We start from the raw sequence: 16,867 nt of genomic DNA on the forward strand, positions 1-16,867 counted from the left end.
TGTCAAACATGATCATGTTTTTTGAGGTACACAGACATAGGTCAGACATAATTTATGTTGGTAATCTCAAGCTCTCCCCCTGATTGTGAAATACATCTGGCAGCATGGTACAAACATGCGTACAACCTTCAAGCAAAACTAATCAAAAATGTCAGGCCTAGTTGAAGCTCCTATTCTAAAAACTAAAAATAAAAAAAATATCATTATTAGGACTGTTTTTGTTTTAATTATTTTAAAATGTATGAGTGTCACAGTTTGATCAAATTCATAGGTATTTTGCTTACAATAAAAAAGAGAGAGACTGAAATGCCAAAACAAATAATTAAAAGCTAACATTTTCTCTCACACATACACACACTCACACACTGAAAGGAATGCAGACCGCATACATAAAAAAAATACCGCACAATCTCATTTCAAAATCTTTCAAACTTAAAAACTGAATAGCCTATTCCAACTGAGGTAAACAATGTCCTTAGCCCTATAAATGGAAGATTACCGTGTGTATTACTCTTAGGGGGAAAAAAGAAAAGCTTCAATTCAAAACATGGCCACGGTATAAAGTATACCTACAGGTAAAGCATCAATCTATGCCTTAAACGGGCACAGTTGTCCCGACAGTCACCCTACAATAAACAATGATCCAATTTACAAATACGCTCAGTGGATGTACAATTCATGTAACACAAATACATACTGTAGTACACAAATCCATTCAGAGTTGCAGAGACCACATTAAAAAGTTATGCAAGGCTTAGGAATAGTAGCCATTGCTAAAGCCATAATCTTTGAGCAGAGACTGCAATATTTACATTTAGTAACACATGATTTCAAATTATATTGATTGCAAAATTCAGCCCTGCCATTTCATTCATAATGAGAATTGCCAAACATGTCTGTGGTGGTGATAAGTCAGCAGTAGTCTATGACAATGACTGATTTCACCTCTCTCTTCATTAGTCCACAGCTGTTGTCACATGATTGACTTCCATCTGAACCCACCCGTTTTGTTCTCCGCGTCCCTTTGCAATGGTATACCTGATTGCAGCGTATCGTGTCAACCTGTCGCCAAACAATGTAGGAGAGAAAAGCCAGGTTAAAACATCTTTCAAATCAGGCCGATCACAGCTGGCAATAGTCTCACTATCCTGACACATCCTCACAGAACTCACGAGAAACAATGCTACAATGTTCCCAACAAAGACATAGTCAATCATTAGTCAGCTGGTTTTTTTCCCTTTGGTAATGAGGAATAAATCAAATAACACTACACAAATTGAGTATTCTATTTCCAAGTCTGTTAGCTGTATAGCCTATTTCCTTCTAGAAGTTTCAAAACATTTACAAATTAACTGACTGTACAGTACGCTGTTCTGTAATGTATACTGAATGTACCTGAGGCGGGCTGATCTGAGGCATTTTCTTCTGCTTCGTTCGGTTGTGGCTCTGTGGTGGGGGACACAACATCCTCCACTTCCTCGGCGTCTGTTTCTTTTTTTATGAAACAGAAAAAATATATATTTGGAATAAAGCACAGATATCAATTGCATTTGCAGTAAACCAACAATGTAGATATGGTGAAGGAACAAGCCCTCTAACCCTTTGATGCGTTGGGTGCCTCTGCAGTTACGTCATCAGTCTCTTCTTCCTTTGGTGGCAAGGAGGAATCGGACTGCTGGATGGCCTCTTCAGCAGGTGCTTCAGTGGTCTCATCTACCTCCTCTGCAGCAACTGCAGAGTCCTCTATTAAAGTATATTCAAATTGAAATAAGGTTATCATATACAGTGTGTAAAAGCAGCTCGTAGGGTCCCTTAAAAATGGCAAAAGGGCACACTCAACTTTGCCAACCTGTGTAGCTGACCACATAAGCAGCAGCTAAGTGCAATGTACTTGTGACATTTTTCTGCTTATGACTACTGCCTGTAGCTGTCTTTTTTCTCTCATACACCTCCCATAAAACTGTTGTGTGTTTCTGGGATTGGAATAAGTAACTAGGATGTCACAAACTCACCTCAGCATGTCCCTCTAAAGAGTGGACTTACGGTATTATTTTGGGCTTGCGTCTGAAGAACCGGTTTTGACTAGAACCCAGATCGGCATGTACCTGTGTGTGCTGTGGAGTCCTGTCCCTTGTTCTCCTGACTGGTGTTAGTCTCTGAGCTGCTGCTAGGCCTGAGTGGGCTTTCCTCCATGCTGGTGCGGGGGGACAGCATCTCCATCTCCTCCCCCCAGTCAGTGACGGGCTGATGGCCCTCCAGAGGAGAGAAGGGGCTGAGTGGCTTACCCCCCTCTGGAGACGCCTGGGCATCCTGCGGGGGAGGGATGCGGACCGCCGGCGCGCGCCTCTCTTTCGGGCTCGACGTGGCGGGCGGCCGCGGCGGCGTGTCGGGGGCGTCCTCCAAGTCGTCTTCGTCGTCTCCGTCGCTGGCGTCCTCCCACTCGTCCTCGTCCTCCTCGGCGGGGCCGGACTCTGGAGTCACCGCAGGCGCTGGTTTTCCCTCCTCGGCCTTCACCTGGGGATAGAAACCCATGATAGCCACACTCCCAATCAGTAAACGCGTCAAAAACCCAAACCCAAAAACGTACAATACACCCAAAATGTTGAGTCACCTCAGTCGTCTCTTTGGAAGGTTTTTCTTTTTCTTTTCCGGTTTCTTGTTCCTCTTCCTGCCCTTTCTCCTCCTCTTTTTCTGATTTCCAGCGATTATCGTGCATGCTGAGGAAATATCAAGGTGATCAGTACAATATTTAGCTTATGATTTAACCTCTGGACAATCTGGATGATCCTGTAGTAGGTTATATAGTGACCCTGTACCATGAAATTTTCAAGTAAATAAAAAGCCTGACACACACACACACACACACACACACACACACACACACACACACACACACACACACACACACACACACACACACACACACACACACACACACACACACACACACACACACACACACACACACACACACACACACACACACACACACACACACACACACGGGTCATTACATAATGATGAGGTGCACCAACCTATAGTTGTCCTGGCCCCGTCCCTTCTTGGGTACTCTACCCTTGCGGTCCCCATCTCGAGGGCCACTTCCCAAGAAATCCCCAAACTTCGGCGCCCTGGGGGGTCTTTTGTTCTCATCTGAAAGCGCAGTGACAAAGTAAGACACTATACAATACGATACGGTCTTCACGCAAAAGGTAACGCAGAATATTTCATCACTTGTATTGAATGTTATTTGTGGAGAATTGAATGTCCAATATCATTTTCATTTTGTGTTTCGTGTGTGCCATTAATAACTTGCCTCTTCTGCCACCTTGTCTGGGCGTGGGGTCACCAGCTCCTTCAGGGGCCTCCTTAAACCTTTGAGAATGAGGGACAATAACACAGTAAGAGACAAGCATAAGAAAGTAAGTTTTATTCATATTGCGCATTTGTTATGCATAGTGCTACCCAAAGTAATTCATGTGAATATAATTCTCTTCATAAGAAATGAGTTAAAGGAATGGGCGATGTTCAATTCTGCACTCACATAGTGTCTGTCTTCTCAGCGTCCCACTCTCGTCTCCACTGGCCCGTGGCATTACGATGGCGTGCCAGCCGCTCCTCGTCAATCTGCTCCCGTTCCTTTTTCCAGCGCAGATACTCGGCACGCTCTCGGCCCGTCATGGACAGGGTCATGTCCACTGAGCCTTTGCCTCCTGACCGGTGACTCTGATAATGGAAAAGCAAAGAAAGTCAGCTTTCAGTCTACAATTTCCTGCCAAAACATCAACATGTGAGGCTCATGAGGGTTGTTTTTCTAACTTGATAGCACCAGTGCCCCTTATAGATGACAGAATGGAAAATAATGTTTTTTTCATGGCCAAAGAAGATGCTGGAAACTATTTTGAGACGTCTATTGCTGCAAGGCAGGCAATTAGCATAAAGCTCACTTAACTTTTCACTTGGGTGCCAAATAACCACAAGGGGGTGCTAAATATTTGCTAAAACGGAGGATTTCATTCCCTGGCTTAATTATAGGGCTGTAAATGGGCTTGTGAAGTCATCTGAGCATGTATTTCACGGATCAAAGTTGCACACATCTAATCTATGTTAACATCAGAGAACAAGATGAAACACTACAATCATCCATTCTGCATCATCTATAACGTTACGATGTGCAAGCGGTGGGGAGTTTCCTCCACCAGGTCCTTTAATTACATATAACAAGAGGACAACTCAAAGACCATTATCTCACTTATCACCCAGTTGCCACTAAAGGCAGTAGTCCTTGCAACAAGCGGTTCAGTTTAAAAATAAGCCGACTTGTTCAGTTTGTTGTACTGCTTTTTGGCCCTGACCGTGATAAGGGTGGGCATTTAGCTTGTTTGCAGTTGATTCCATTGCGTAGCCTGCTTCCAGACCCAACCGCCGTTTTCCATTCAATGAGCATACATCAGATCTACAGTGCGTCATAAGTGTCCCGTTATTCAGAATTAATAGCCACCATACAGCCAATCAATCAGAAAAGAGTATTTCCTCTCTTTGGGTGACAAGGGAGCTTAATTTACCATCCACTCCTTCTCCATCTCTGCTCCTGTCTTCACACTCTCAAAGTCCAGCCCACCCCAGTTGCGGACGTGCCGGCGGCTGCCCTCTTTGCGATCCATGTCTGGGACCGGGCCAGAACGACGTGGGTCATCTAGAAAGTTTCTGATGGGTTTATCACTATCGGCCTGAAAAAAAAAAAAAAAGAAACTTGACTTTTAAAAGACAAAGCAAAACTATGATATGAAAAAAGGAACAGGGCTTTTAAACCACATATATACCTTTTGACCTCTTTCATATTCAGCGATTTTCTCCATCTCCTCATTCATCATAGCAATGTTCTGTCTCCTTTTCTCCTCCCACTCCTGACAGAGAGCAAGAACCCATCAATAATCAAGAAAATAACTAGAGAAGAGGTGAAGATACATTTGTCAAGTTGGTACTTATGCCCTTTAAAATGCTTTGCCCTTTTACCCTATATCCCTGAATGATATTGCAAAAACAATGATTTAAATGGTTAAGTATTAAGTATCATCTTGTGCTCTCCGAGTAGGAGGGCTGTAAATGAGAAAAGATTAAAGGCCCGTTCACACCAAGAACGATAACGATAACAATAACTATAAATAAATATCGCTCTCGTTAATATGAATGACAACGTTCACACATAAACTATAACGATAACGACATGAAGAACGATATCGTTGCTGATCACTTTCAGAGCAATTTTGAGAACGATAAAAAGCTAACAGCCAATCAGAACCCATAATATTCTAGCCATCACATTCATTAACATGTGGAGAGACTTTTCTTATCGTTGGCCAGTGTGGACGCTTTTATCGTTATGGTTATAGTTATCGTTATCGTTATCGTTCTTAGTGTGAACGGCCCTTTACCTTAGATTTTCTGTCTGTGCCTGTGCCTGGGCCTGGGCCTGGGCCTGGGCCACCTCGCCCTCTCTTCCCACCGCGTGGAGCGCGACCCCCTCGGGCCGGCCTCTCTCCCCCCTCATCGTCTCTCGGTGGTCGGTCAGAGTGGGGGTCGTGTCTCTCTGGCCGGTAGTCTTGTCTGTCCGGCCGGGGGTCCCTCCTCTCTGGCCGAGGACCTCCACCTCTCTGCCCGCCCCTTGACCACACCATCCCAGGCCTGTGAGACGGGCCATCACCACCTGACCGGGGAGCATCACCACCCGACCGGTGAGCATCACCACCTGACCGGTGAGCATCACCACCTGACCGGGGAGCGTCACCACCTGACCGGGGAGCATCGCCCCTCTCTGAGGCGTGCGGTGCTGCTGCTTTCCGGTCATTTACCACACGGTTTTCCTGCAGGGCCACAAGAAAGCATTAGTACACATGCAAAAACTAGAAACAACATCCATGTCACAGCCTGACTTTTGGGAGTCAAAGTAATGTCCATAGTTGCATACTAGTTTGAAGAAGTTAATAGATGATAATTATGGGCTTGACGATCACCATCCACAAAGATGTTTTCTGGTGCCACTGTACATCCATGTTGCACCACTGCACAAAAGCCAAGTAGCCTACTGTGTTTGATCATTAATGCGTATGCTGTAGGAGGGGGAGTCTTACCGCTCCGGGTTTGGAGAGGTCTACTGTCACAGTGAAACCTTCCTTCTCAGGCTTTGGCCAGTCATCTTGCTCATGGCCACGGGTCCTTCGGGGAACTGTGATAGCGACACCTTCATCCTCTGCCTTTTTCTTGTCTTCCTCTATTTCCTATTTAGAAAATACAAAAAGGCCCATATATTTTTCTTAACCTTCCACATTTTGAAAACCAAATTCATCAGCAGTCGTATTTTCATTTTTACAACATAAACCAACAAAAATCTATAGGTTGACAACTAACTACAGATAACAAGTTGAGGAGCTAGGATGGATATCAGGTGTAACGCAACCAAATAACCACTGAGAAATTGTTTAAAGGGTACACCACTTCCAGACGTATGTTGTTTGTAAACGTTTCAATTAAGTGAAACGTTGACTACAAAATCATTAGTTTCAATTTTTTTTTTTCCAAAATGATCAGATTAACTGACAATCCAGTGAAAATGTAAAAATACTTTACAGCACAACATTGTTAAATTATACTGCACACCAGTTTCATCATTGTATACTGTTCTTGTTGTGCTGTTAAGGTTTAATACAAGTCTTTTATTAAAGCGTCAGCCAAATGTAATGTAATTTAGTTCACTAGGTTTTAAAACAATACTCTTGGCCCCAGCCGTGGCGCGACTGGCTGGGGCACCTGCACCGCACGCCGGCGACCCGGGTTCGTTCCCGCCCCGTGGTCCTTTCCGGATCCCACCCCTGCTCTCTCTCCTGCTCATTTCCTGTCATACTCTCTACTGTCCTGTCCAATTATTAAAGGCATAAAAAGCCCCAAAAAATAATCTAAAAAAAAAAAAAAACAATACTCTTGACTGCAGTTTTAATCAAACTCACCTGATACCTCCTGACTAGAGCCTGGTTCTTTTTGCGAAGTGCTTCGATCCGTCTGTCAAGCTCAGCATCCTTTTCCTCCTTGGTCTTAATTTCAACGGCAGCAGACTAGAACCAACAAGTGCCAGTGAATTTCACAAATACAGTTCAAATACAAACATAACATAAAACATAACAATGTATTAACTGTTCTAAGTCACTGGTTTTCAGTATGCGGCTGAAAGATTGTTGTTCAGTAGTATTGTTCAACTAGTTAAAACAAAATAGGGTCATTCCGTGTCAAATCACCCAGTGCCGGAAAGTGACCCTCTCCGAAAAAATCTGAAATAAATCACAGGTGTTTGTAGACTAGACCTATGCACAAATCTGAAATAGTATACCTGGATCACTAATGGTTTAAAATCTACAGCCCTTTGAAGCTTCAAGTCATTTTAAGCATTGTGGTGAACAGTCCATTTTGGTCAACTTGCAACGTTATTGGTTCTTTTGGTATTTCACACACATCAGTGAAACTATGTGAATGGAAGCACATTTTCCTGTTGAATTAAGAAATCTAATCAGATGAGACGTGTCTTGTGTAATTTCCCCTCTGCAAAGCTCTGAAAATGGCTATAAATTCATTATGTGAAAAGACATCATCACTTTTGAAGGCTTCTCATTCGAAAGGTATGTGCCACAAATTTCATCAGGTTTTTTTCCCACTCATATATGGACTATAAGGTCATGTCCATGCATCAACTTTGGTTGTAATCGTTGTCATATTGTCAGAGCATTTTGTTTTAATTGGGCTTGATTTTCAAAAAGCCCATTTTCGTCCTATCATTTCACCATGTGGACAGTTAACAGGATTTTTTTTAATTTTACCATATCACATTTTGTATGTGAGGATCATCTGTCCAAAATGTGGGCTTGTTGCTGAGTTTCTTTATTGGAGATATGATTTTTGGAAAATATTCTCTATAAATCCACTGAACTTGCATTGGATCTGCAGTACTACTTTGCACCACATGGGATGCTCTTTTAATACAATGGAAGTCAATGGAAGAGTAAGAGATTCACTTGTTTGCTGCACATATCCAATCTAAACACACATTTTATGGTTCATAGTTGAATTGCTCCAAGTAATGATTGCAACATGAACAACATACTACTCATAAATAAATCTTATTTAGCTAAATAAACTGATCAAGCTAAATATACACACATAAGACTGACTGTTCATACATGCAGCAAGAGGATTTAGCTTGCCATCTTTGTAACAGTTTTCTACACCACCATAGAAGTTGGAAAATGAAAGTCATGAACATATTGAAGAAAAAAGGGGTTTCAAGAATTCAGTGCATTATCAGATGCAGAAAAAGCGTCAGATGCAGTTTAGAGCAGGTATTTCACTTGATGAAGATGACCATGCAAGTTTCCATCACATAAAAGTTTTAATCAAAAGGTATGAGGGCTCAAAACGCTATTGCCTGGATCCAAGACGCATTCATGAAAAGGAGATAACTCATCAAGTATCTTGTATGTATGATGACCAGTCAGTCTTATATGTGTATAATTTGCTTGATCCGCTTATTTTCTCTAAATAAGATTTATTTATGAGTAGTATGTTGTTCATGTTGCAATAATTACTTGGAGAAATTTAACTATGAACCATAAAATGTGTGTTTAGATTGGATATGTGCAGCAAACAAGTGAATCTCTTACTCTTCCATTGACTTCCATTGTATTAAAAGAGCATCCCATGTGGTGCAAATTGGTACTGCAGATCCAATGCAAGTTCAGTGGATTTATAGAGAATATTTTCCAAAAATCATATCTCCAATAAAGGAACTCAGCAACAAGCCCACATTTTGGACAGATGATCCTCACATACAGAATGTGATATGGTAAAATTTAAAAAAAATCCTGTTAACTGTCCACATGGTGAAATGATAGGACGAAAATGGGCTTTTTGAAAATCAAGCCCAATTAAAACAAAATGCTCTGACAATATGACAACGATTACAACCAAAGTTGATGCATGGACATGACCTTATAGTCCATATATGAGTGGGAAAAAAACCTGATGAAATTTGTGGCACATACCTTTCGAATGAGAAGCCTTCAAAAGTGATGATGTCTTTTCACATAATGAATTTATAGCCATTTTCAGAGCTTTGCAGAGGGGAAATTACACAAGACACGTCTCATCTGATTAGATTTCTTAATTCAACAGGAAAATTTGCTTCCATTCACATAGTTTCACTGATGTGTGTGAAATACCAAAAGAACCAATAACGTTGCAAGTTGACCAAAAAGGATTGTTCACCACAATGCTTAAAATGACTTGAAGCTTCAAAGGGCTGCAGTTTTTAAACCATTAGTGATCCAGACATACTATTTAAGATTTGTGCATAGGTCTAGTCTACAAACACCTGTGATTTATTTCAGATTTTTTTGGAGAGGGTCACTTTCCAAATGTAGCTGAAATTGGGTGATTTGACACGGAATGACCCAATATGTTTGTGTGGACAACAATATAGGGAAATGTGGATGTGGAGAATAATAATATGATGTGATATCTTCACTAATGCAACTGTTCAGGACAACAGACAATAGGATTTCGAAGTAGCAGTGTTGGTGCTGGTTGTAACCTGAGGAACCGATCAAGGCCCTTCCCAAATCACTAGAACTACTCTATCAGACACCTGAGAACCTATGGTACTCTATATCAGACACCTATGGTAGCCTAGTTACCAAGACAGTGACGTGTTAAGGTAGGCCTCAGTTTCCTACCTACAGGTAACCTATTTAGGAACTTACCATGGCTAACAGCCCTTGTTGACGTGCCGATTTTACTTCTGCTGTTGCTCAGGAATCTCTGGGATAGTTCGTGGTCACTAGTTCAGAATAACACAGACAGTATCAAAACTTTACCCAGTCGATCTGCAATGACTATACCAAACCATACGGTAATTTCAGGTTTGCGTAGGCTAAACCCACCACAAGTCAATAAACTAACAAATTGCACAACAGCGTTTACAACGTGCCCCTGTTTAAGCAGCTCAGAGGTGTAAAGAACCAGTGTTTATGTGATCATTCCCTGAAACTATCTCCTAGACTGTCGTCTGTTAGCATGTTGCTCATATACACATTCTCAATTTCTGAAGTGTGTCTATCGAAAACTCAAACACGTATCTGACAGGCTCGCTTCATTACATCCACAAGGACATATCTCGGGGTAAGGAAACACAAAGTGTAAACATTTTGCAAGCTTCTGTGTACCGTTGACAGTCCACAGATGTGCTTATGTATCAGGCTAAATCTACAGCCAGCGTGCGTAGCTAATCCTCCTCTCAAATTGGCTCTCTCCTACAAGCCAATCAGATTACCTTGAAAGCGGGACAATGTTAACAACAAAAACAGGTCCTTCACATTCACTTGACCAACAAACACAACCAAATACTTAAGACACGTTAGCTGTAACATTTCAAGCGTATTGTTCATGGCATCTCAGTACAGTAGCCTTATGGGCACTGGCTATTAAGGTTTAATACTATCGTTACAAGTAAGGCTGAACGTAAAATATCAGACTGAGCAGGCTAGAATATTCGCATCTTGCAACATTTGTTTACCTGTGTCTAGAAGTATCATCCGCTGCGCTACAAACTGTTCGGAGCGTTACAAAGTATCAATTTGTTTTCTACCGAACTTACGCGTACAGCTGCGTTCCACGGGTCTATCAGTAAAGCAACGATAGCTTGTTTCACTTCCGGGTAAACATCTTCTTCTCGTTTGGGGCATGTTAGTGGCACCTCGTCCTTTCAGATGAATACTGCCACCCACTGTGTAAGGGTTGCTCTACACAAGTGACTAATCTGAGTCTGAGTCTACCTCAGCCATCTGTTGGCTTCTAGTTGATGAAGAGCTCTTCTCTGTATAGTGCATATTGATAACATGGCAAATAACTTAGACTTTAGTTTAGGGGTGGCTACACAGCATATGACATTTCTATGAATATAGACCTCTTTTATTGTCCTTGAGTGTTTCTGTTTAGCCTTATTCAACAATCACATTGTTGAATATGTTTTATTGTTGAGTTTTAAAGTGATTTCCATGCGATCGCTGTGTGGCTACAATCTGTCTTTTCAGCTTTCTCATTGATATATTTAGATCAATCATATCTTCACTTTTATTCAGGTGTTGTGTTATCCCATTTTCATGGTTTCAATACTGAAAGGTTTTTGATTGTAGTCCAGAGGAGAAGGCTATACCCCCTGACATCTATTTTTTTATGTTTTACATTCTTAAATATAAACAAAAATGCACTCACAGACAGTTGATACCCAGGCAAAAGGGGGGGGGGGCAGGGGGGTCACAAATAACAACAAAGAAGAAGAAAATAAGAAGACAGGAGAAGAGGGAGAGGAAGGGCATGGTCACCTAACCAAACTCCAGGGGGTTCACAGAGCGCATCCAAAGGGTGATGAGTAAACTATTTACAAGACCTGAATGAAACTTCATCATGAACTGGAAAGAGGAAAGCATGCCCCAGAACTGTAAACCGGGATGGAGGAGCATACCAACTTTCCCACAGCGGAGACGCAGTTTTACAGAGTCGGTCCCTGCTGTCTGGAGGACTAGACACCAGGGGGACCCACACCCTGCCGTTGGACGGACTGTTGGATAGCAGGGAGACACACTCCCTCGGACCTGGAGCCAGGGGACACCCATCATTCCATCACACAGGTGAAATGACACAACCTGAACATATTACACAAACACAGCAGATGTCAGTAATATCATGTGACTCTTCTGAAAACAACTGCAGAATCAGCAGTCGAAACTGTCAAGGCATGACATAAAAAACGTCACATATAAGTAAAACAGTTGGCTAAATGAACTTATTCAAGTTATTAAATATAAAGTCTATTATGTTTCTGAACACCCCAGAATACCCCAGATGCCCTTTAAGTGATATATTTTAGTTAGATAATATTTTGGTAGACTTAATGTGCTTTAACAGATGGCTGTTATTATATTAGACCCTATTATGGTGAAATATACAACTCTCAACCATATTTCCTTAAAGAATTGCATATTCTTTTCCTTTTCTTTGACATGACATCTGCTGGCAAAGACAAGCACCTGGGTATATGGGACAATAGAACCATCATCTGTGGTCTGAAGAATTACCTCAGGTCAGTGTGCTCCAAAACTGTACTCTTTGACTTGTCACAGTATAAAGCTGTGAATGGATTCTTGAAAGACACTTGAGTGTTAGCCATGCATTCACAATTGTGAGTCATACTGTGTGTGTGTGTGTGTGTGTGTGTGTGTGTGTGTGTGTGTGTGTGTGTGTGTGTGTGTGTGGGAGTGTGTGCTGTTTTCTCCACCAGATGTCTCCCCGAGCTGTTAGTACAACTTTCACATTTCAAACCTCACATGATGTGTCCTTTGACTGCAAGGAGCTTAGAAGCCATGGTGTTGGCTGCCTCACAGTCTGAATTCTCTTTTACTGACATCACAGACTAATAACACCTCCACATATGCATATTTGTGTTTGTATCAAATTCAACTAATCGTCACCACAGAATTTGTGTATAAATGATTTTGACAGTCAACTTTAGCAGTCATGCACAGCATTGGAAAACATATAATTGAAAAAAATCCACATTGTGCATCCCCTCCTTTCGAATAGTAAAACAATCAATATGACACATACTCGAAGAGCAAATCAGATGACACATTACTTGAAGAGTATATCAAGAGGGGTATAAGTGACAAATTGGTTAATTGTGTTCAGTGATAAGTTAGTGTTTTACTCAAAGAATTCCTTTCGACAGTAAAAAAGAGCTGATGAAGAGCTTTCATTTGATGAATATATGTCAATTTATATTCCTTGATGAATATATGTCAATTTATATTCCCTTAAGCCCCCCCTGGTTCGCACCCCTCGATATATTGCATGCAGAGAATCAAAATGAACACAAGAAGCTCTCAGTGCCAATCTGTTCCAGCAGCCTTCTGCTTGGACCCCACAGTACACCCCACTGCGCTGCACCCGCATCACATCCTACTGCACTGAACCCACATCACATCCCACAGCACTGAAAACAACAGCAGGGCCAAGTAAGGAGTTTCCTGTCTCCACAGTTGAGAAGTTTGCAGAAACTGTATAGCAGGTCAAGAAACCTAGGAGGAATTGAAGAAACTAAAAATGAACCTTCCATGAATAATCATCTGAGTAGTTGATCATCAGTAGTTCACATTATTGATAAATGTTACGAGGGTCACAGGGTGGGTTATCATCAACACCTAAGAAGACAAAAACAAAAAAAACACACATGAACTGCTAACAGACTATCAGATTTGCCACTTACTCAGACCACACCTACAGCAGTTCACTCAGTTGGTGGATCATTTCTGATAGTTTATTGTATAAATGAGTGACATAAATATGACTGTAACAATCATGCTATCTTTAGTGTGGTGCTGCATTGCATAACAATGAGGAAGAGCAGTTAATGTTTTTCCACGTTGTCGTCGTCAGACTGCATAGTTAGTGCTGACAGGAGGTCTGAAGCACAGAAACATTGCAAATGGAAAGCAGGTCATCAGAGACCTCACACTGCATGTAGCTGTTGTAGCAGTAGCCTAACCTTTATCTGGGGACATTTCCTTGGCTTTGATGGAAAGGAAATATCATATAATGCTACAATGTAGGCCTATCGTTGGATGAAAGACATTCAGATGTCTTATTGTTTATGTGCACTATAGCCTTGCAAGGATCTGACATTGTACAATGTATTACAGTATGAGAAGACTGTTTTATAATCATACTGACCTTTAAAGACCAATTGTGACAAGAAAAGGGCACTATTAAAATACACCTTCATGTTGATTTGCCCTTGTAGATTATCAGTTTCTACTGCTACAAAACATAGCTGCAATGACATAATCTACATGATTCACTCGTCATCCTGTGGTTGTAAACTGTTATTTTGAACCTTTCGGTTCAGTGTTTACAACTGGATAACACTTAAAATTCCAAATATAATCTCTTTTGCCCCTCTTTGATAAATTAAATAATTTATGTATCAAGTGCAGAGGGAGCTAGATTGTTTTTCCGAGCTGGGTTTCATCTTGCTGCTTCAGATTATTTGACATGCGGTTTCTATTCTCAGGGCAGGCTGCGAGCTCAAGCTTGAGCGGAGATTTATGGCTCCCCCCTTCCCATTGGTGGGAGAGCACGCTTTAATTACGAAGCCAGTGCCGAGAGGTTACTGTGACCCAGCGGCGCTTGGCTTTTGCTCCCTCTCCAGGGACAGATACATTATCTTACTGTCATGAAGGATAACAGGATAAAATGGGTTCTCATGGCACACGCTTCAGCACCCTACCCTCGCCATGCTGTCTCGTTCACCTCTTCAGGCTAAAGCCCCTATAGCACGTCTGCCTGCCTACCTTCTCCTGCTCTTCCCGTCCTTCACCTTAGTCACTGACCCTCTTGCCCTGAGAGTGGAGCACACGATGTTTGTTTAAAAATTGTCCTGGGGGAGCTTGGCTTACCTCCAAGAAGGAAGTCTGTCTCCTGGTGACTGTGCGTGTCAGAGATGTGTTGTGATTGCTGCTCACAACCATACAGGGAGTCATGTTTCTTGAAAATGCACCACGTTGTTCTTTGGAGACCAGAATATGGTCAAACATACACAGCCTGTTTGTGGTTATGATATCATGTTGAATATTCACCAACTCCTAGTTGAACTCTCTCTTGATTGAGCACCCTGTGTGTTTTATGTTAAGAGCTAAGGTCTGCAGGGAGAAGAGGTAATTATTATTATTATTGTTATCATTGGTGTTATTAGTAGTAGTAGCAGTATACTGTTGTTTACAGTATGTGTCTGTAACCTGGGTTTATATGGTTATTGCACACATTGCAACTTCAGCAACACTTTATTACGTCATTACAAGGCTACACGTCCAGAGAAAAGATATGAACATTTGGCTAGTGCATGGCCATCACTAAGAAGGCTGTGCTTAACGATTAGTGCCAACCTTCACCAAAGCACCTCTCCACTTTGAAGTTTGTATCACCTTGTCTACTTTGAGTTACACAATATTATTCCCACTCATACCTCATCCCATACACAGCCATCTCCAGAGATGTGTAATGTGTATACACACTAATATGCACACCGAAACTCCATCAAATCTATCGTGACACCCCACATCTATAAACTGTCCTAGTCAATATCCTACAATTCCCCCAAAAAGAGAATAATGTAGGCAATGAGATTGTACCAGATTATATCACAGCTACGGCTACGTACTGTTAGGCGGGGAAGGCGGGGAATAGCCATAAGCTCAGTGTCCTCCAATTGGTCTTCTCAAACAGAAACATGAGACACAGGGAACAGGAAGAGCATATATTCGCATATTACATCGGATGATTCAGTTGGCTTTCTCACAGCACCCACTACAGGTGCCAGCATACAGTCACAGTGGCATATCCTCAGACACCGCAGCATCTGCATCATGGCCTGTTTTATTGTAGGCCTGTCATGTAAACAGCATGTGTTCGTGCCAGAAATCTTGACATGACTTGTGCTCCTGTCCTCCATCCAGACAGCTCAGAGGCTTTATTGCCTTTTGAATTTTCCACAAAGCAAGATGAGCTGGCACTGAATCAGGGCAAATGTTCAGGTCACTGTAACCTAGTGATGGAAGGCACCAGTTCTCATCATCGGAGGGAGCTATTCAACCTAATAAACATTCAACGCGGGCGTCTGTCCCATTATAATCTCACACAGACACAGATTTTATTGCAGTGGGGGTATACAGTGCTTACTTTCCATAAAATTTTAAGATGGTGGTATTTTGATAACCTCTACTGATTCAGCTAATTGATAAAGATCTTTATATAAAAGTCTGACATGTAACGAAAGACCAATTGAACTAGGGAGTCAGTGCATGCCTTTTGAATGTAGTGTAGTTCCTTTTCCAGTTTTATGGGGGCAATTTAAAAGAGCACTGTGACCCGAATCCCTCTTTGATCTGCCATTAGCAATTCATTTTCTCATGCAGTCTTCTAACGTCTCCCTTAGGTTTCAGTGTGCCTGTAAGGCTGATCTGAGATAGGCATTAGTAGTCTCTTACACACAGTTGTGGTTTCTAAATACACAGAACCAGGTCAGTCAGTGTTTACCGTCAAGTCTACGTTAACGTCATGCCTTGGCTCTTACCATGCTAGCCCAATTTATTATTGAACAAAACAAACACAGGTCAAAATAACCTAGCCATATAGAAAACAACAGTCAGTGTTGTGTTACCTTAGCCTACTGTTTCCTCTCCACCCTCTGCATGCATCTCAGTCTTGCCATACCAAATTCTCAAGAACTTATGTTCTTATGGTGATGTCCATGAAAGCTATCGTCAATCAACTGTAGGCTATCCATATTTTGAAACAATCATGTTAAGCTATTTTAAGCATTGTTGTGCACATAATAGGCACATTAAACTTCTTTAATACAGTTTTATGACATGTTTTATCAGTGTAACACTGGTATTTATAGTTGTAGCAGTCCAAACACCACAACCAAATGTCGTCTTTAAACCAACAAAGCAAGTGGTACCTTTTTGTACAAAGGAACAAATTAGTACAATGTTTTTATACACATCTGGGTGAATTTATCATGGTAAATCACTGTAAGGAGAGCTAAATCTTTGGGGAGCAGAAAAGCAGAGCACATACCATATATTTTTAATGATTTTGACAGTATACTTAGACATTTCATAAATTTAGTTCATACAGGCTATGAGTTTTAAATGCGTCTGCTGCTTCAACTGAGCTATCCCTGAGCTCAACCTGTTCCAAATGTGAAACC

General features: G+C 41.6%; 1 protein-coding gene across 3 annotated transcripts; it reads right to left on the reverse strand.

The window, feature by feature from the left end:
- Positions 1 to 10,780, reverse strand: ccdc9 (coiled-coil domain containing 9). 3 transcript variants are annotated; one of them, XM_062552631.1, is made up of 15 exons: positions 10,697 to 10,780; positions 9,804 to 9,880; positions 7,005 to 7,109; positions 6,132 to 6,278; positions 5,436 to 5,864; positions 4,824 to 4,907; positions 4,566 to 4,730; positions 3,545 to 3,726; positions 3,317 to 3,375; positions 3,036 to 3,153; positions 2,612 to 2,717; positions 2,106 to 2,514; positions 1,600 to 1,743; positions 1,396 to 1,491; positions 1 to 1,062 (listed from the first exon to the last, which is right to left on the reverse strand). In XM_062552631.1, exons 2-15 carry the CDS (start codon positions 9,804 to 9,806, stop codon positions 1,058 to 1,060), a joined length of 2,052 nt encoding a protein of 683 aa, XP_062408615.1. In that variant the 5' UTR covers positions 9,807 to 9,880; positions 10,697 to 10,780; the 3' UTR covers positions 1 to 1,057. The 3 variants fall into 3 exon arrangements, with proteins under 3 accessions (XP_062408615.1, XP_062408616.1, XP_062408614.1); XM_062552632.1 differs by having other exon boundaries at positions 2,286 to 2,514; positions 10,616 to 10,765; XM_062552630.1 differs by having other exon boundaries at positions 10,616 to 10,765.
- Positions 10,781 to 16,867: the final 6,087 nt, after the last annotated feature.

Source organism: Sardina pilchardus, chromosome 13 (genome assembly GCF_963854185.1).
Source record: "Sardina pilchardus chromosome 13, fSarPil1.1, whole genome shotgun sequence".
NCBI classification, from domain to species: Eukaryota; Metazoa; Chordata; class Actinopteri; order Clupeiformes; family Clupeidae; genus Sardina; species Sardina pilchardus.